The 20097-nt window shown below is 40.2% G+C and overlaps 1 protein-coding gene across 7 annotated transcripts in view; it reads right to left on the bottom strand.

Annotated features, from left to right (window-relative positions):
* Nucleotides 1-6166: 6166 nt before the first annotated feature.
* atp2b2 (ATPase plasma membrane Ca2+ transporting 2) overlaps nt 6167-20097 on the bottom strand; it is a 75312-nt gene continuing 61381 nt past the window's right edge. For 5 of the 7 annotated variants that reach the window (XM_088422591.1, XM_088422590.1, XM_088422593.1 and 2 more), the window contains 5 exons: nt 19583-19796; nt 19210-19421; nt 19012-19119; nt 18098-18280; nt 6167-10891 (listed from right to left, as the gene is read on the bottom strand). In XM_088422591.1, coding sequence (XP_088278717.1) covers nt 10580-10891; nt 18098-18280; nt 19012-19119; nt 19210-19421; nt 19583-19796 — 1029 coding nt within the window. In that variant the 3' untranslated portion in view covers nt 6167-10579. Of the gene's footprint in view, nt 10892-14981; nt 15032-16293; nt 16478-18097; nt 18281-19011; nt 19120-19209; nt 19422-19582; nt 19797-20097 lie in introns of all 7 variants that reach the window. The other 2 variants (XM_088422594.1, XM_088422597.1) reach the window with 2 other exon arrangements.

Below are 20097 nucleotides of genomic sequence, written 5' to 3'. Positions count from 1 at the left end.
GTGACACAGTAGGCGACTGTGTGGGAGACTCTCTCTCTCTCTCTCTCGCTCTCTGTCACACACACACTCTCACTCACTTACTGCATACACGGAACGGTCACCTGCCACTTTATTAAAAGTCGAAATCATCCCTAACTTTGATTGGTTGGGCACCCTTCCAGCTTGCGAGACTGCTTGTGTCCTACTTTGAGCGATAACACATAAAACGCTGTGCAAAAGTAGCATGAGATAGCTTGTTAGCCATTTTACACGTGTTTGCTGGCGAAGCAGAAAGTGGACAACAGGAAGTGTAATGTGATTGGCTAAGAGGGCTCTCGAATGATACACAATGAGAGGAAGCTCCCACTGCACAGTGCAGTCACCCATGAAGGCAGACGATACAGGAAGGGAAAGAACATACATTTTTGACACGTTTGTCGGATAAACGTGACTTTTAAAAATCACGATATATTGCCAATCCAGTTTTCGGCACGTAGCTACCTTCCACATTCCAAAAAAAACAAAACAAAAACATGCATGCGAGTTCTTTTGGACATCCAAATGACGTCATTTCCAAATTGGGTCGTTCCCGGGCCCTGCTCCCGGTGGGACATGATCGGAACACCTCACCTGGGAGGCAACCAGGTGGCATCCTAACCAAACCACCTCAACCGGCTCCTCTCAGTACGTTTGGGTCTGCCGGGTCTGACCAGCATACTCCACCAGCATCGAAGCCAACACATCACCAGGTGGTGATCAGTTGAGAGCTCTGCTCCTCTCTTCACAGGAGCTCCACCTTCAGGCCTGGCTCCAGAGAATAACTTGATACCTCGAAGGGAACACTAGGTCCAATCCTTTTGCCCTTCATGAAGAGTCTGTGCTTCGTCTGGACCTTCACCTAGGACCTGTTTGCCATGGGTGACCCTGCCAGGGACATAAAGTCCAAGGCATCGTCCAGGATCATTGGGACACACAAACCTCTCCACCACGATAATGTGACAGCCCAAAACAACAAAGGAAAATATTTACAGTGTGTTACACGTCACATTATATCACATAATCAACTGATCCAGCTAAACAAATCATTCTTTGACTGTATATAATTTTCATGTGCTGATATCACACACTAATAATGGTTTGAACTTTAGTTTTGTGTAACTATGGGGGCACATTTTCACAGAGCAACCGGTTAAACGTCCATTGTACTGGTGTTCAACTTTTAGTCCCAGTCCTTAACAAACAACAAAATACAGGAGCTACTCAACCTCGATAGAATGAACAATTTAAAAAACGTTCCAACAGTTTTTCATCCTGCAAAGGTGACATGGGTTTAGCATTAAGCTGCATTCATGAAAATCCCAGCAGCACAAAACAAGTTAAGACTTCTCTCTTTGTACCTGGCCTAGTTGGAGACAGTGACCCCCGTTTGATTTTGTCAATTGAAGTCAACAGTCTTGTTCGCTCCCTCTTTTTCAGCTTTGCTAGCAGCATACCAAGTCACCGCTCTTTGTCTCCTGCAGCAGTCACTCCGCGCTCCGGCATACCAATAGACTCCTTTGTTAAAAATAAAAGACAAAAAAAGAAAAATGAAACAGAGGAACGTCTTTGTCAGCGGTTCATGATTAACGATCGGCCTGTCATAAAGTCCGATTGCACGCACCGCTCACGGAACAATAGCTTGCTCTCCGGGGATTCGGCGTTTTAAGAAGCTTGTAGGTGTTTGTTCATACACAAGTCGATTTGCCGGGTTTCCAGGCGTGATATGCTCGTTACACAAGGAACTCCCCTAACTCTAAAAGCCTGACCCAGTCTCTAAGAATCCCTTCACGCAAGGGTCACTCGTCATTAGAAGCTGGGAGGAAGTGGTCTGCATAAGAAGTACGGCCACCCAAAGCGGCTGGCAAACACCGTGTGTCTTTTCAGCCGGAGTCAAGTCCTTTATTTATGTTGTGAGCTGTGCGACATTATCCGAGTGGGAATACTTCATTCGGGAGGTAGGGAAAGTTGGACCACTGCATTTGCAGATCATGCAAAGTTTGCATCATTCGCACCTACCTGGAAGGATATACTGTATAATCCCCAAAAACCCGGGAGTGGTTGGCTTTTCCCTTGTCTTTAATAAAGGTAATCCTGTATGTCCCATGTCTCACTAAAATCTCATCTTGGGGTTCATTTGGACTCTGTCATAGGAACTGAAATTAACTACAGTAATGAAAAAGAAAGTCATAACTTCAACCAGCTGCGTACAAAAAACGATCAATCGGGGCACCTCCTAATGTCCTGAATCGGCGGCTTTTAAACATGCGTCACTTGGCCGAGAGGTTTTCGAGGAACACTCTGCCATCAACAAAAAGAAAGTGCGAGACAGAAGAGGGAGAGCAGACACAAAGAAGGTGCCAAACTCAGGTTCAAAAATCTTGTGGCTAGCCGCAGCATTTCCTCCACTGACTTTCCTTGTGATTACTTCTACTTATCAGCTAATCTTTTGGTCTGAAGTGCTCTTTGTCTTTATTATTGGCATTCATCCTCACACACATATAAATTATTGATCATTGTGCGGGTAAGGTAACACATCATCATCTTCCACACCCACCATCTTCTCACATCAATTTTTTTGATTTCCCGCCTGCATCTCAGCCTCTGAAAGGCGCCAGCCCAAACTAAACCTCCTAATCTTTTGTATTGTATCTCATACTCAACTACAAATCCATCATGAAGCCGAAGTGCTGAGTTTGATACTTTCAACAGCGGATGATCCCTAGAGATGAGAGCAGGTCACTGCAGTCCATCCCAAACCCCCACTCATTTGCTTTGTCCTTACTTGACCCCCCTTTGGTTGCAAACAAACGAAAACATCATTATATGCAGAGTTGACATAATTTAATGCATATTATTGTTTTTGACTTACATACAGCGTGTATTTCCAAGTCAACCCTTGACTATTTGTTTTACTACAGGATAAAGGTATCACCCCTTTTCTAACATATACAGCGGTCCTTCTCCAATAGTGAGGTGGGCGGGTTCACTGCGATGCCAGGGGGCGGCGTATGACCCCGGGGAACAGGCATAAAAAAGAATACTATTTATACATTTTTTTTATACATTTGGATACATTATTTATACATTTTTCTCCCGGTTAATACATTTATGTAATTTGTACCAATACCACAAACTTTGTAGTATTGGTGTTCCTGTGTTAATGTTCCAGATCAAGTTTCATTAATTATGATTTACTGATTTCATTTTTTTTTTCAGCATCAAAACAGTCCAGTTGACAAATGTATATTGATGCACTTTTAACATCCCAGGACCTGGACTCTAAAATGACATATATTTTACATGTCTTTTGGCTATTTGGGCTAATGTTAAAAGCGATCCTGAACCTTATTTGTAATGTGATTTACACTCCTTCCACCACTAAATGGCAGTACAATGTACTTGTAAGTGGACCCCAGGCCCTTTTAGAGGAAAATATAATATCGTGGTCAAGACAACTGAAAATGTACGCTGCGCAAATATGGAAGCCAAGTCCGAGGCGCTTGTTATATTTTTCTGTTTCAGACTAACCTGTAACCGGTATAAACCCTGTAAAAAGTAAACATTTGTTGAAAGTTGATCTATATTGTTTTTATCGTTTTTTAATATTTAGGATCCATTTTTTGTATAGATAATTATCTTATTCATTGATACTATGGCAAGTGTGTGTGTGTGTGTGTGTGTGTGTGTGTGTGTGTGGGGGGGGGGGGGGGGGGGGTTATATTTTCAAGTGGAAGCTATATATAAAATAAAAGCATTGATATACAGTAACACAACACGCATGCACCAAAACCTCAAATGCACACATCCATACCAATCCCAAAAAAAGGAGCACCCCCTCCCTTGACAAAACAGCACCAATGTTGGCCCATTGTAAAGGACTGTCAGTTACAGCTCCCCTCATTTTGGAGCGAAAGGAAAGCAGCAGGATTCAACTTGGGGGCCCTGTGAAGGATTTTTCTTCCTGGAAAAGGGCCCTCGCTCACGGACTTGAATGCACCCCGGCGCTAATCTTCCGAGCTGTGGGAGCCCACTCTATATTCACAGGCCGTTCCGAGCGCCCCCACCCCCCGAGTAAGTGCAGTTACGCATGCTGATGCTATACGTGCGCGTAAATGCAACGTGTGAATTGTGCCAATGTAGCTCCTGGAATTTGAGGATTTGAGGGATTTCATTTCAAGTGTGCTATAATGGTGGATGATGTGGCACATTGGCACACTGCTCCCAAGTGGTCAACGGGACAAACACAAAAAAACCTTTGACATTAAACATATTGGGGGAAAATCAAACATTTTGTTTCAGGCCCTTTGACGAACTTGTTTATTTATTTTTTAAATTATAGAGTAAGCCGTAACTACAATATCAGTTGTTGAAAGTTGATTCATATTGCTTTTTTTTTTTCTTTTGTTAATGTTAAAAAGTGTAGGTATACTCAAACATTTGTATGGATACTACTCTTATTTATAGTCAGCGCGTCGGGGGGTGGGGGGGTGTCTGTTTGGCAAAATATAATTGATAAGCAAAGCCATAATAAAAGGTGTTTACATATCAAGTAGTGTATGACTATTCAAAAACACTGCAAAAATACCAACTATCCCAAATATACCCCCGTATATGTTAACATAAACCAAACCAAAGAAAATGCAAGTGAAAGAACAAGCTCCCATCACTGTTAAATAACAAAAGAATCACTGTACATGGATTGATCACAAACTGCAATATTTACTACTGGTGTGCTACTGCCCTCCAGTGGTTTTAAAATGTGCATTGACGGTTACAAAACCAACATGACGCGCTCGGCTGGTCTCTGTCTTCTGTAGCTGACCCTACCAAACACACACACGCACGTGCGCGCGCACAAACACTTCGTGCGCGCACAAACATGTCGTACGCGCACGTGACGTGCAATACAAGCCCATCAAAGCAGCTCAGCATGCTCAGCAGATGTATATATTACAAATTGCCATATCTGCAACGGAGAACGAAGAACGGCAAAGCAAAGAAGATTAAGTCAAGAAGTCTTCCACTTCAATCCTCTTTCAAGCCACTTTAGCACGACAGCAACGTTAAGTCCTCGGGAGAAATATTCCTTATCGTTTATTTTTCCGAACGTTTAATGTTACATCCATGCGGAACATAACGCCGTTGATACATTTCATCCACCTTTTTTATGTTTTGAAAACGGGAATGGAAAAAAAAAATCATATTTACTAATAAGCTCATGAATTTATGGCGTTCATTTCACACGGTTAAAACAACATTATATTCATACAGAAAAATAAACATATGAATGGTAATTAAAATATGGAAAAGTTACGAGCATGCGCAAGTCAATACCATGTGGCATTAAAAGGGAAACATACTATGTTTTAAGTATAGCCAATGCTCCACTGTCGTATGGAGCAGTTTTTTTGTTTTTTTTGTTTTTTTTTTTTTTACTTTTGATTAAAATGACACATTATTAACTTAAACAAAATCAAATATAAATTCATGATAAAATCATAAATCTTCGATATTCAAGCTAAAAATGACATTAAAAAATATTCTATGCACAAAACAAAATGGTATATTGGAACATATAGGTCCTTTTCTAAATGTATGTTTTCGTTGGGGGGGGAATTTGGTGTATCAAAAGTATTATTGGTACTTGATAACAGCGACTATGCCCAAGAGGAGTATTTGCACGGGTATTAGTCTGATAAAAAGTGGTATCGGACAACCCTAGTTTTTGGCATTTAGTCTTTGTTATACCAATACATTCAAATGACTTTAGCAATACATTGGAACGACTTTGCAGTATGTTAGAACAACGTAGCCTACCGAAAAACGTTTACTTCACATTGTGATTTCCACTCTTCCTTCATTTTATGACCCCTGCAATCACATATAAATAAATGTATTAATAATTAAAAATATAACAAAATAAAACATAAATTTAATTACAATTCAAAAGATGCATTCAGTTAACTGCAAGCTGCCTGTTTTTTCCTCTATATTTGGAGGCTACTTAGTTTTAAACATCTTTTTTTTTTTTTTTTTTGCAATTTTGCTCACGTCCGCATAATATGTCCAACATTAATACAAGAATCTGTAATACTGCAGAAGCGCATCGAGTCAGACGAGGACATGTGTCAGGACACACCATGCTGGGTCATGCTGCTCTGGGAGATTTATTTAGTGATTTTCCATTTTTTTTAAACTTTTTTTTTTCATCTTTTCCACTTGCGCTCTTGTCAAGGAGTGTGATGAGTGGGACAGTCAAGCAGCAAGAGTCACAGTTGATTATCATCATCATGAGCATCCTCCCCCGTTGTATCAGAATCATTTATCATCATCATCATAGAAGTTTTCCTCAAGCTAGAAAATTAGTTTACATCACATTGTTTAACTGATTTTGGAGAGCACAAACATTCCAGCAACACACTCTAGGATTAAAGGTGGGTAACAATCAGAGGGGGGGAAAAAAAGCATGACTTTTTGCATAGTATTAAATGAACAGACACATTGAGTTCTTTATTTACAATTATCGTATAGATTTAGAAAAAAAATAGATAGTTTAAAAACAAGATGAACACTTAAATCACTTACCCAATAAATGGCTAAGCATGTATGCCAAAAGGCTAGTTAAGCTTGTTGGCATGTCTCTTTTTCTTGGTTCCACAAACTGCATGCTGCTAAATACAGTACATCGAGGCAGGTGAGAGAGCATATTGCAAGAAGTTTCATTGTTATCGTCGTTGTCATCAGTGGGGGAGGGGGGGAGTGAGGGAGAGAGAAAATAGTGATGTGAAAATCGTACGTTTTGAGCCGCCTAGGACAGACTGAATTTGATTACTGATGCGTGATGGGAGACTTATCATTGACAGTACTACCTCAATACTACTGTCAATAGTAACATTGACAGTCGAACCTCCAAAGAATGACTTAAACGAGAGAAATCAATCGGCATATTGATGGAATGCCCATCCATGGAAATTTATAAGGGGGAGAAGCCTCATGGCTAGCTAACGGAAGCAAAGGGACCTCACGCAGTTGAAAAAATTCGGAAGCGATGTGGCGTTAGTAACATTTCTGAATGGCAGCTACATTTTTCATCTGGTTTGATTGTACATTCAAAAAATGAATCCAACTTTAAATTGATAACATTTAGCATTATAGTCCCACTCCATTGCAAAAGCTGTAAATCATGCTACCAAGGAGGAAGCGATAGCTAAAGTCGGCTTGTAAATGCTAGCCCATACAGAAAATGGATGGACGAGTCAGTTTGACCTGCAGGAGGCTTAAATAGGCATTGACCATTCTAATGATGGTTATTCCAATTTTTTCTATGACTTTGGAGGTTCCACTGTACTTTCCATTCAGTGTTATGCATGTTGTCTTTTGATTGTATTGCATGTGTGCCTTGATTGCAGTTTTGCTTTTTTTTTCAGCCAAATAAATAAATAAACACAATTTCGACTCTTGGTGAACTGAAGGATTTTTCGAAAGGCCTGAGCTGGCTGGTAAAGTTTGTGCACCCTCTCCACACGGCATCAGATGAGAGGATAGGAGCCAATGAGATAGGACAGCTTGGATAAACATTGTAATACAAGAGTGTATTTTTATTTAGTAGAAAAATGGTTATGGTTTGCATAATGAGCCTATAGAACATGCCGCACTTGCCAGTGACTTGAGTTAGTATTAGAAAGTGTACAGGCTTGTTTAAAGTGGCCTTTTCCTTCTGAGTGCAATATGTTGTTTTTGTTGTTGTTTTTTAAACTTTCCCTCTGCTGATCGTGTGGATCGGTCAAAGCACAATAAATATTACAACTATAAGTGAGCAAAGCTGAGATGCTAGAGTACTGTATATTCCGTGACGGCAGGAAGACAAGCTCGGTTAAAACACACAAAAAGCACATCTAGATTTTACACCACGTAAATTTTCATTCATAACCAAATAGTGCAGAAAAAGTCTCTTTTTTTTTTTTTTAGATATATGGATATATGTATATAGAAAACAAGCCAAAGCAACATTCCATTTTTGTATCATTGTTTTCCCCCCGGAGATGTTAAAACTGGCCTACAGCGCTGTGAGGCTATTTGTGGAGGAAAATCTATTCAAATTAATCTGGAAAAAAAAAAGACACTCTATGTATAAGATTTGATTTGACGTATGGGAAGCAAGTTTCACTTCGCTATATGAAATCTGGAAGGTATAACTAACATGAGTAGACCTTCAAAGAAAAAACAAAAATCAACCAAATGACACAGGAAGTCTGCCATTTTTGTTTGACAAGGCCATTTATGGGACATTTTAGCAATTTCAAAGACTCTTTCACTTAACTCCTAAAAAAAAAAAAAATGTTGACTTACTCAAATCCACAAGCTCAGGTTTGATAAAACCCGGTTTGATATGGCAGCAAGAAATTTTGTAGCCATGTCTAACATGAGGAGACCCACAATAAAAGTCTTAGGAAAACTTGACTTGAACATATTCAGGTCATGAGGCCATCAATCAATTCTGTCATTGCTTCCAGATTTGAACCAAAACATTACAACATAACCGGGCGATGCAATATTTGGAGGCTTTTGAGTCTTCACCATGGCAGCACCAAAATTGGATGATTTGCCATGAAATCTGAAGACCTTCTAACCCAGCTCCACAAGGTACGAAATCAAGGTTGCCAAAACCAGTTTACCTCATCAACATAAAATTTGGTAGCCATGTATATCATAGGCAGACCCACAGCTCAAAATAGCCCAAGAAGCCATGCCTAAAAAAATATAAATATGGCATTTTATTTTGAAGGGACCATTTTATGCTAATTTTGGCCATTTCATTGGTCAATCAGAAGCAAACAACTAGAGTTTGATTGTCTGATTGCTCCCAAATGTGGACCGAATCTATGAACGTTTGAGGCCTTAAAGTTTCCATCGCAGAGAACATGGCACAGCCATTTGATGACTCATTATGAAAATTCGAGCACAAAAAACAAAGCTCCAAAAGCCTCCAAAGCCCGTTTAACTTAGCAAAGTGAAATTTGGTCAGCGTATCCGTCACAGCCATTTTGGCTTGATGTGTCCGTCATTTATTTCAGTATCACTCAAAACAAAACTACTTCTCGAGATTTCTGTTTGCTACCTAATTTTAATCAGGTATCTTAGACAGACGGGCAACAATAAATTTAAAAACAATTTGTTTTTGTCACTGCGTGTGGGCCGAGCGTGGTAGTAAGTTTGAACAAGCAAGAGTATTTAATTCAAGACCGAATTATTAGTTTAATGAGAACGTGTTAAACTTTTACTATTCGGCGAATAAATAAAACGAGGCGTAACCTTGTTTAAAAATGGCCGACAGCGCTGTGTGGATGTTGGCCTCTCTGAAAGAGGGAAAGCACTGAAAATGATCTGGATTGGATGAATAATAATAATGAAATAAAACACAAACACAATATACCCCAATGACATTGTTTGAATCGATTCCTGTGAGGTCAAGGTACACGAGTGCTAATGCAGTTCGTTTTTGAAGGTCCTGGTATCAAACTTTAAACTGGAGAAAACAAAACACTATTTTATAGCATATATAAAAAGAAAGAAGAAGCAGCAATGAAAGAAAAGTTAGTGAGAGATAGAATATGTCCCATGTCCCTGTGGAGGCCTTTCTTAAAAAAAAAAGATAATTAAAACAAAGGCAGCTCCAACCCAACAATCATAAAGAATAATACTAAGATTCCACATTTACTATCATTATAGTTTGGTTTCTTTTTGTTTGTTAATCCTCTAAAAATATCTACAATATTTCACAAGATAGCAGGCAAATTCCAGCACAATGTTCTCGTATTTTTTCCCCGTTTTTTTTTTTTTTTTTTTTTAATCCTTAGCAGTAATATTAACACACCGTCTGAGCTCTGGCGTCCCTTCTTCTAGAAACCGGGAAGTATATCTCTAAGTGGTCTGTAAACAAATTACATTCTCTTTTAAGACATAAATAAGTCAAAAGTACTTTCGAGCCATTCGAAGCAGGAACAAGGCAACATGCCGACAAACAAAGATAAAACTCTCTCTACTGTAAATATATTTATATGTGTTCATATTTATAGAATATAATCCCGTAAATCGGCGTTGTATTACGTTTGCGCTCCTCCTTTCTTTTTTGGGGCAGGCGGTGGGGCCGGAGGTGCAAAGCTGCTGTGCAAGTTGAGCCCTGGCACCCGGCCACATGAACCAGCGTCATGTGATGGTGCCGCGCAGGAGAAGAAGAGGAAGCTGTCCTTACGTCCATCGCGAAAGAATCCAAACGGGAGGGCGGGGGCGGAACCCTTTGAAATAAAACTCGGGCAACGTACATTCATGCAGGAGCGACAGTAATAATAATAGGACAATAATGTCGATCGGAACGGAATCACGAGAGGAGAGGAGAGGGGAGGTTCCAGTGTTTGTCTTCCTCCTTGTCGTCGTCAGTTTGCTCCTACAACCACAGATGCGAGATGGCTGTGTCGCTCTTTCCTTCTCTTTTTTTTTTTTTTCTTTTTTCGGATTGTATGTAGCGGTTACTTGAGGAGGTGAGGGTTCGGAAACCGGGACGTTAGAGGCTGGTCTCCAAGCTGTGCAAAGGACTGGCGGGGCTGGACGAGGCCGCCGATTTACTGGTGTCGATGGTGAGGTTGATGCCGCTGTCGATGGCGTTGTTGTTCTTGTTGGGCGACGACGGCTGGCTGGAGTACTTCCCCCTCCGGCGAGCCGAGTCGTCGTCCGTGTCGTCGATGAGCGGGATGTTGGGCGTGGAGTCCTCTATCCTAAACTCGGGCTGCGTCATGAAGTTGTGGATGGAGGTGCGGGAGTCGGGCTTCTCCAGGCCTTCGTAGAGGGAGCTGCGGAATGCGTTCACGACGCGGATCTGCCGGGGGGGGGAGAAGAGCACGCGTCGGGTTAAGGGTGAGTCTTGACGGCGGGATGGGAAGGAGGGAGCCTCTCATGGATGGACTCGGGCATCCTGGCTCTTTGTTAATACGTGGCGCCTTATTGGTGTTGGGTAAAACATAAGTTACTCGTGTGAGTCCGCAAGCCCGTTGATAGAGTTTCCGCGAAAGCCCCGCAAATATGGCGGGTGGAGCTACGTGGTTGCCAGGGTTGGCCCAAACTACAGGGCAAATTTTTTTCGATACGTGTCCGAAAACTCATCTGCCGTTTTCACATGACCGCAATATTCCTAGAAGCCTCGATACCTTCATACTCTGCATATTTGAAGAATAAAGAAACTTTCGATTCTTATAGTCAATGCCAATCAAAATCATGACTTTCGCACCCTGACCACCCCACTGAAAATGTTCTGGCTACGTCCCTGGCTAAATTCCAGGATTGGAAATTCTTCCGTTCCAAGTTGTGCGGAAAGATCAACATGTGCATCCAAAACCTTGCAGAAAGTCCAAATACGTTTACCTATAAAGGTTATTACGCATTTTAGCTTCAGCCAGAAATTTCACCTGGAAGCCTAACTTCCTATTAGTGCATTGATTTCATGATCAGTCGTGCAAGTCGGTAATTTCGCATAAGCTCATTTGTATATTTTTGTTTTCAATTTTAAGTACAGAATAAATCAAGTGGAGCATATTACATTTTACAAATGAGGTTTGCAAACATTGCATGTTACGTGCCAAATAAAAAAAAATAACTCAGATACATTTTCAGCAACATTTTCATTTTTTGAAATGTTTTGGCATAGACTCAGTCCGTTGTGCTTTTTTTTTGCGCTGTGTATCATTGGCTCTGTGCCATATATTGCAATTACAGTACTGGATCTTTTTTTTTTTTTTGTGCTCCTATTTAACTCAAAGAAAGGTACCAAAGAAATAGAAACCTGCGAGCATTAGTAATATTAGGAAGCAAATAACTACATTGAAATAAAGTCCTCACAAAATAAAGTCTTTTTTACCCAAATTTGTATCACACTTTTTACAACGCCGAAAGACACTTAAAATAGAGGAACATTAAGAAAAGTAAACAACTAAACAAAACCAAAAAAAAAAACTCGTTTGCAGTTATCATAGTGAAAACGTGGCAACCATTTCCAACAAAGCAAGACAACTTTCCTTGGGCCAGAGGTCGCCATTTTGTAAACTACGTGTACTCTAGATGAAAAATCTTTGTCATTGCACAATATTTTGCTAAAAATTGTCACTTTATTTCATGATTCATAAAGTGTGTTTTCACTTACATCATTTTTGTATAACACAGAATAAATTTTTAACCACAAACTGATGACATCTATGTAAACACATCATTGTTCTGGGCGTGGTGACGGCATATTTAAAGCTGCCGTCGTAAAAAGAGCGAAAATCGCCATTTGTTTTCCCAAGACCAATATGGCGGCTCATACGAGGTGACATCATGTCAAATTCCCCCATTAGAGCTTGGTAATAAGTAGGCAGGGTGAGAAGAGAAGGTCTTCCCTGTGCTTGTACAACATTGCTATACACTTCACTCAGGTTGGGGGCGTGCACTAAAGGAAACTGTGAGGAACGTAACAATCACAAAAAAGAAAAAAAAAAACAACAACAACAAAGCCACACAAATGCCTGTTATAAGTATACGCTTTTAGTCCAATGTGCGGTATACCTAGAAACAAGCCACGTTAATCAACGCAATGCTCACAGACAAAAAACATGAAAATAAATGAAATTTTAAAAAATGCATGGTCGTCAACCACCACATTTGTATCCCACTGGGCACGCTCCAGTTTTCAGCACAAAACCTGATTTCTTTTCTTCATACGTCTAAAGTGACTGACTAGCTACACAAGCTCTTCGCGTATTGTAATTATAATTTTAAAGACAAAATATATATTTTAATTGAAATTGTTTTTATTCATAAAATATAAATCATTGTTATTACTGCATCAGACTGATAACATGTCTAATACAGTTACAACTAAATTAACTAAAAAGAGAAATGAAATATTAAAAATTAATCATTGAAACGCTGTGAAAAGTGTGGCACAAGTGTGCACATCCTCATTTAAATGGTGTTAACTTGTACAATTTGACTGGTTTTCTAGCTCCATTTGTATTGTACACAAATGTCATCTGTCGATGAAACGCAATTGTAAAATCTAGCAGCAGCAGATGGCTGACTATGAATTCATAGTCTACACAGTGGGATACAATTCAGGAGAATATCACATGCAAGTTGGAGGATATCTGGTGGACAAGGTCAGTTAAAAGGAAGGAGGTTAGATCTGAGCCATCTAATCAGGTGCTCTAAAAAAAAATTTAAAAAATGTACCAGAGCCAAATCTGCTGGCTCAGCATCCACACATTCTGCGTGGGACACACACATTTAGAGCACAGGGTGGTGCCAAATAAGAGGAGGGTGGAAATGGTTTGCGCACACACGCACACACACACGCACACACTCACGCACACATACAAAGCAGTGCAGGAGGACTCACAACAACACAAAACAGCACACGCATGTTGTGAGACTATGAGCAAACATTGCAACAGGAGGTCAACACAACTCACATGCAACAAGACAACGAGTATGAAAACACATGGAGGGGAAGATATATATATATATATATATTATATATATACTTTTTTAATTTTTTATAAATCAGGTCTCAACTCCATGCATGGATTGGTAAACATTCAAGTAAGAGCTCAAGGTACCAATGTAGTTTATTTACGGAAAGGGTTACTGTGCAATAGCATAAAAATGTGCAATAGTAAAAAAATGATTGAAATGGAATTTTTGTTTGACCCCAAGACCTGCAATCAATTTAAATGCACAATAGTTCCTTCAGATTTTTCAGCTCAGTTTTTAAATATACAAAAATAAAGAAGTATTGTAAAACAGAAATAACAAGATTACCTCTTAATTCACTTTTTTTTTTTTAAATTGCTGGTTTCTTTCCATTTTAAAGTAAGCTTTCTTTTAGACATTTTAACATGATTCTCATTTAATCAAAATCAAATATAAAAAAAATACAGTATAAATAAATATATAGTAAAAGTACTCTGCAAATATTTGTTTTCTCTTAAACAAGACATCAGTTTAGTGAAAATAAAATAGTTTATATTTGACATTAGTCATACATGATTATATTCAAAAGACAAATAAAACTACATATTAAAATGACAATCATATAAATATTTTAAAATCATGTAAATTTAACAGATTTTATATTTTTTTAAATGTTCATGTTTTTACAATATAAAAACAATTACTACGCGAATGAAACTATTAGTGAAAACTTACCTTAAAATATTGAAAAAATGATTTATAAATGTCTATCAGTCAAATACTGAATTTTATCTCATAAATAGCGCAATTATAATATGGGATCAGGTAATAGGACGTCTGACACGTAACATCGCCATTAGTGGCTGTCGCCGCGGACAAGGTGCTCTGTGCCCGTAACCATGACGACGGGACACTCAATTACACAACAGCATGAAGCAACAGAACATTGAGGAATACATTTCAAGGTTGCCTCACATTCAACATTGAGAAAATAAGACTTCATCCAAACGGTGCGCGCCAATGTCCGAGTAAGCGAAAAGATGACATTTTAGTTAGAAGTGTAGCATCTTTACACACTTAAAATTGAGTTGGGCTTTAAGTAAACCAACTCTTAAAGTTCAGAATCAGAATAGATTGAATAGAGGATAGTGAAACGGAACACTGTTATTTTTAAAGTAGTATTTTTAGAGGAACGTTATTGTATTTCAAGTAGTAATAGTACTAAAATTAGGAGTGGATCCTTAAATGACCCAAACTACTGCAGCCCATACTTAAATGTTTACCATCAGTGGAATTAGTTCGAGTTGGCGTCCGTCAAGACGCAAACGGGTCAGGTGGGATGCCGGTGGTGAGGGTTAGTGGTCGAATGTTGGTGGGGGTTAAGTTGGGGTGGGGGGGGGGGGGGGGGTGGGGGGGCTGGTGTTGGTTTTTACAGCGATATGAGCAGAGGGAGACAAACTCACAACCTGAAATGTCACGCCGTGGGTATCACCCTTAGTCCCGCGCTCCTAGCACTCTGAGGAAACAGACAACACATTGACCAATGAGAGGACAGTACACCCGAGCATGGAAGGAGATTTGAATTCCAGCGTGAAAAGCAACAAGACAGAAATATGCAAACAAAAAAGCAGAAGAGAAGCAGAAAATTAAAAAGAATGATTCAGGGACTCCAACCCCATAAATATAAAAAGCACTCTGATTTGTTTATGGGGTTAATACAGTGGAACCTCCAAAGTGGATGCCTGTTGAGTCAAAGTATGTATTGTAAAACCTTGAGAAACCATCAAGGCCAGTGGTACTCAAACCGGGGCGCGAGTACCCCTGGGGTACGATAGGGAACCTCAGGGGGTACGTGAGGTCTTAACGGTCTTTCTGCAGGAGAATCGACCGTAATTTAATGCTGTATTGAAAACAGGACGTTTTTATTTTCAAACTAAGAGCATATTAAATGGAACATGAATAACAGGACTATTTTTTATTATAGGCACTCTTTTGTAAAATGTTTTATTCCGTTATTTTCTTAAGGTTTAGTGACATGCGCGTTGTTATTAGTGACACAATTTTCCGGCAGACGAGCCAGAAATAAAACAGATCGTCCATCTTCCGGAGTTGCCGAAAACATTATGTCTCGAGATTCCACTACAAATGTCATTTCAAAGTTTAATAAATAGTACACGTATGGCACAACACTCACCCCCCCCCTCCAAAAAAATGCTTTTCTATAGTTAAGCTCTACTGATCTAGGATACATTTTAGATCTGATTTGGTCGCTTAAGATTTGCGTTGAGAGTTTCAGCTACAATTGTATTTCCCGTCCTCAAATTTTCCAAAAAATTTCAGCAAATTTTCAAAAAGCAAGCACTTCGTTAAATTTACATTAACTTTTGCTCACTAGCGCAAAAGCAGCGAGCCGGCATTCAGAGCTAAATCATTTAAACCACAGGTGTCAAACTCCGGTCCTCGAGGGCCGGTATCCTGCATGTTTTTGATATTCCTCTCCCAGACACACTTTTAATCCAAAGATGTCCTTCAAGCTCCCGCTTTCCTGATGAGCTATTCATTTGATTCCGGTGTGTTGCGGAGAGATACCGGCCCTCAAGGACTGAAGTTTGACGCCTGTTATTTAGTCAGTCGCAAGTAACAACAGTTCAATGAGCGATACTAGCCATGTTTGCGCTCGTTCAACTTTGGAGGCTCTACTATGTCTTCTAACTTGACGGGGCTGACGTCCCTGAGTGCCGGCAGACAGACAAGCAGACTGACAGAGTTCTGACTCACGGCCAGTAGACGGAGCAGCAGCAGCAGTGCTTGTAGGAGAGGAAAGGGCATTGGACAAGGACACGTGACTAGGACTAGAAATATTGGTTACATCCTGGTTCTGGCTGGTGGTGGACGACTGGCGTCTCAGAGCTCCCGCCCCCTGAAAGGAGGTGCCACTCTTGAAGGTGTTGACTACTTCGATCTGCGGGCGGGAGAGAGCGGGACAGCAGAGGACAAATGGCGGCCCCGAGTGAGCGTGTTGACTCCAGGGACAAAAATAATGCAAAAAAAAAAAAAAAAAGTCACTGTTGTGATGAGACGAGGCTGAAGGTCAGGGTTTTGCATCACCTTGGCAACATGCTTTCTGGCCACTGGATTTGAGCTTCTCTCACTGGCTTCTCTCTAGGATAAATTTATATTTCTAATAACTGTGTTTGATTTATCCACCAGAGACTTTCGTTTTATTTATTTATTTATTAAAACCCAACAGCTGGGATAGGCTTTAGCAAACTGAACATAATAAGCAGTGCAGAAAAAAAACAAGGTTAACTTATTTATTAAAATAATTAGGGAAACGCTTTTGAGACTAGACCTGCAATGATGTTTTTACTCGTTTAATTTAAACTACCTCACCGTCTCAACATGAAATATCATCAGGTCTCTGTCATCCTCCACAAATTTGCTTTTGTGCTTACTTTGGGAATAAAGAAAAAAAAAACATTTCAGACCCTTCTTGTTGGTTGAAATGACAGACCAAATGAGTGACAAACTTAATTCATTAAGGTTTTATATTTTCTGTAGTCAATTTGAAATCATGTCATCTTGGTGAATAAACAAATAGAAGTAAATAGGTTTGAATCAAATCCAGTGACAAAATCTACATATTATTTTTAAAAACAATCATCTTTATTTGCATCCCAACATGGGAACAGTAAAAAAGAGCATTTTAAATTTCATTTATTTTAGGTTTGGCCTGTAAAAATGGTATAGTTGGGCAAAAAATAATTATTTTTTTATTCAGCAGGCTTGTATTAATAATGATGACATTATTATTAAAATAATGAATGTTTGATGGTGGCCTATTGTCTGTCTGAATTTAAAATGTCTGACTGCATTAGATTGCATCATACGTAATTCTTAATGTCCTTAAACATCGTTTGAACCAGATATTTTTGATGTATGTCGATTTTGGTAGCTATCTAACGTGATGGCAAAAAAAAAATTGGGTTAAAGGAGTTGTGAGGACAGTCAAGCTTATCAGAATGCAGAAAAATCAAAGCCCGCTAAGGCTATAGCATTGACGTTCATATAATTTTTGGTGAATTTATTTTGACGTGCACAAAATCACTTTTTTTTTCAGCGAAATTTTCACAAACCATGTAGGACCCGAACTATAGCGATTGTTAGCCCTTAAAACACAAATGAACTGTAACAATGCAAACAATTATTTCTGCAAATTCCCATATATTTTGACTGTTTTTCTAATTGTCGTTACGAAGCTCCAATGGGACGTCGACCTGTATTACCATTGCGAAGTGATAGCTTCACCCTCAACCGTCAGCGACACACACACAGTGAGATGAAACCACTAAGCGCACGACAGTCAGATAGTCTTGAATATCACAGTGATAACGGTCTGCCGAGTTCAAGTTCCAAAGAGCGTCTTCCTGGAGGTCCGCCAGGCCCATCGCTTCCGAACCCCGAGCGAGAGCCGCGTGTCTGTGAACTCAACTCATGTTGAGAGCAAACATTTTCCGTTACGGGCTAGGCCGACAAACATTTAGCCATTCGGACTTCCTCGGTGATGTCACGAGCGCCCCACCTGAGTCTGAATGCGGTTGAGTCCTCGGAACCAGAGAATCTGGCCTCTCCTCAGCTCCCTCTCCGCATGGTCGATCTCCTCGTTCTCCTCGTTTACGTCCTCCTCTGGGAGTTCGTCTTTTTGGCTGAGCTGGCCAGCCCGCCGCAGGAAGCGCAGCTTGCTGTTGGGTATTGTGGCGATCACCTGACACCCACAAGAGGAGACTGAAGTTTACAAGTGGAAATAAATGTACGATGCAACGCATAAAGATGATGAGATTTACATATGTAATACATTAATAGTGATTTGCTTTGTATGAAAGCATATTAGCACTATACTTACCCCAAAAATAAATACAGTGCCAGCATAGGTTTTGGAAACACCCAGCACTGCTGAATTGAAGTGAATTCATACTTAGCGTAAATGATCAACATTACTAAGAAATATTGATGGGATTATTTGGGGAAAAAAAAAACTCATAATAAAAAACTATTGCTCGAGACAGACTAGGTTGTGTAAATTATACTGCACAACAAAACCTCAAAAATAAGGTTTTTCTGTATGGAAAAAAAAAGGCAGAAAGCTGGATCAAATTGACCCAAATAATTGAGTTATTTTTTATTTAACTTCTCGCCACCCTAGTGAGGATAAGACCATATTTTCAAAGTTGGAATAGAACCTTATGAGACCAAAATTGTAACGTTTTTTAAAATTATTTTTATTAGGTTGTACCTTTTAACAAACCGTTAAGTCAAAATTTTGTCTCAATCTCATATCATTAGCTTTGCAGTTTCCGCGATTTAAGTCATATTTTCACAAAACCAACATTTTTCAACTGAAAAATCCAATGCGGTCTAAATACCGGACATGAGCTCTGTTCTGAATGGGGGCGCTCCAAAATGACGTGTGTACATCTCGGCGGTTTCTTTGGTTACCTGCCCCCACACGAGCTCCCCCAAGCCGAGGAAAACGCACCACATCCATTTCTCTAGGTCCAGAGGTTGGCAACTGAATGGCTTCCCTCCAAACTGGACGATTACGATCTAAAAATACACCAACAGAAGCATTGTCAAAAAAAAACTGATACACTTTACTGGCACTGTAAAAAAAAGGGATGAAAATCGGAAACTCGCCTGTACAGCAAAGGTGCCGAAAACAATGGAGCAGAAGATGGGATTTCGAAAGATGCCCTCGAAGACGTTGCGCTCGCCGTGTATCTTGCGTGCGTTGATCTCGTTGAAGAGCTGCATCATGACGAAGGTGTTGAAGATGATGGTGTAGTGCTCCGAGGGGGGCGCGTGGAGGGGGGCGTTGCGGCCGCTGTCGATGTCGAAGATCTGCTCACCTGTGGACGAAAGAAGAGCGAGGAGTCATGTTACCATATGCATAAGTTTATTGCATAAGTTTATTGCATAGTTGCATAAGTTTATTAGACCGCCTCATCTTATACACTCGGCTATTAGTCCCATTTGACGCCTTTATTCTTTAGATGTCTTTATTCCGTACCGATGAACAGGAGGAGAAAGATGATGATGAGCTGATAGACGCCATGTCCCAGAATGTTCTTAGTCATAGTGCTGGATATGAGCGGCTTGTTGCGTCCGTACGGCTTCCTCCTGAGCAGAGACTCTGTGGGGGGCTCGGTGGCCAGGGCCAGCGAGGCGAACGTGTCCATGATCAGGTTCACCCAAAGCATCTGCACCGCTTTCAGGGGGGAGTCCTGAGGAGCGCCAGATGAGCACAAACAAGTGAGCTGCCTCGTGACGACAACATCGACAGCGGAGGCGTCAAACAAACGGCAAGCAGATTTAATCCGGCCCGCAAGATGATTATGTGAACCATTAATAAAATTAGGAGGGCCGAATCCATTTGTCTGCTGTCCATAATCCAAAAAACGAAAATTCTTACTTTTGCAAGCAATGCCTGGATGAGCGCCGCAACTTACAAGCGGAAGTGACCAACTGCCGCGTTTGTGCAAAATAACTTGCTGATTGCTTCAGTGACAGAAAGTGTTTAAGATA

Source organism: Hippichthys cyanospilos, chromosome 9 (assembly GCF_059441005.1).
Source record: "Hippichthys cyanospilos isolate Australia breed blue-spotted pipefish chromosome 9, RoL_Hcya_1.0, whole genome shotgun sequence".
Lineage (NCBI taxonomy): Eukaryota > Metazoa > Chordata > Actinopteri > Syngnathiformes > Syngnathidae > Hippichthys > Hippichthys cyanospilos.
This window is presented reverse-complemented; position numbering and strand designations above follow the sequence as displayed.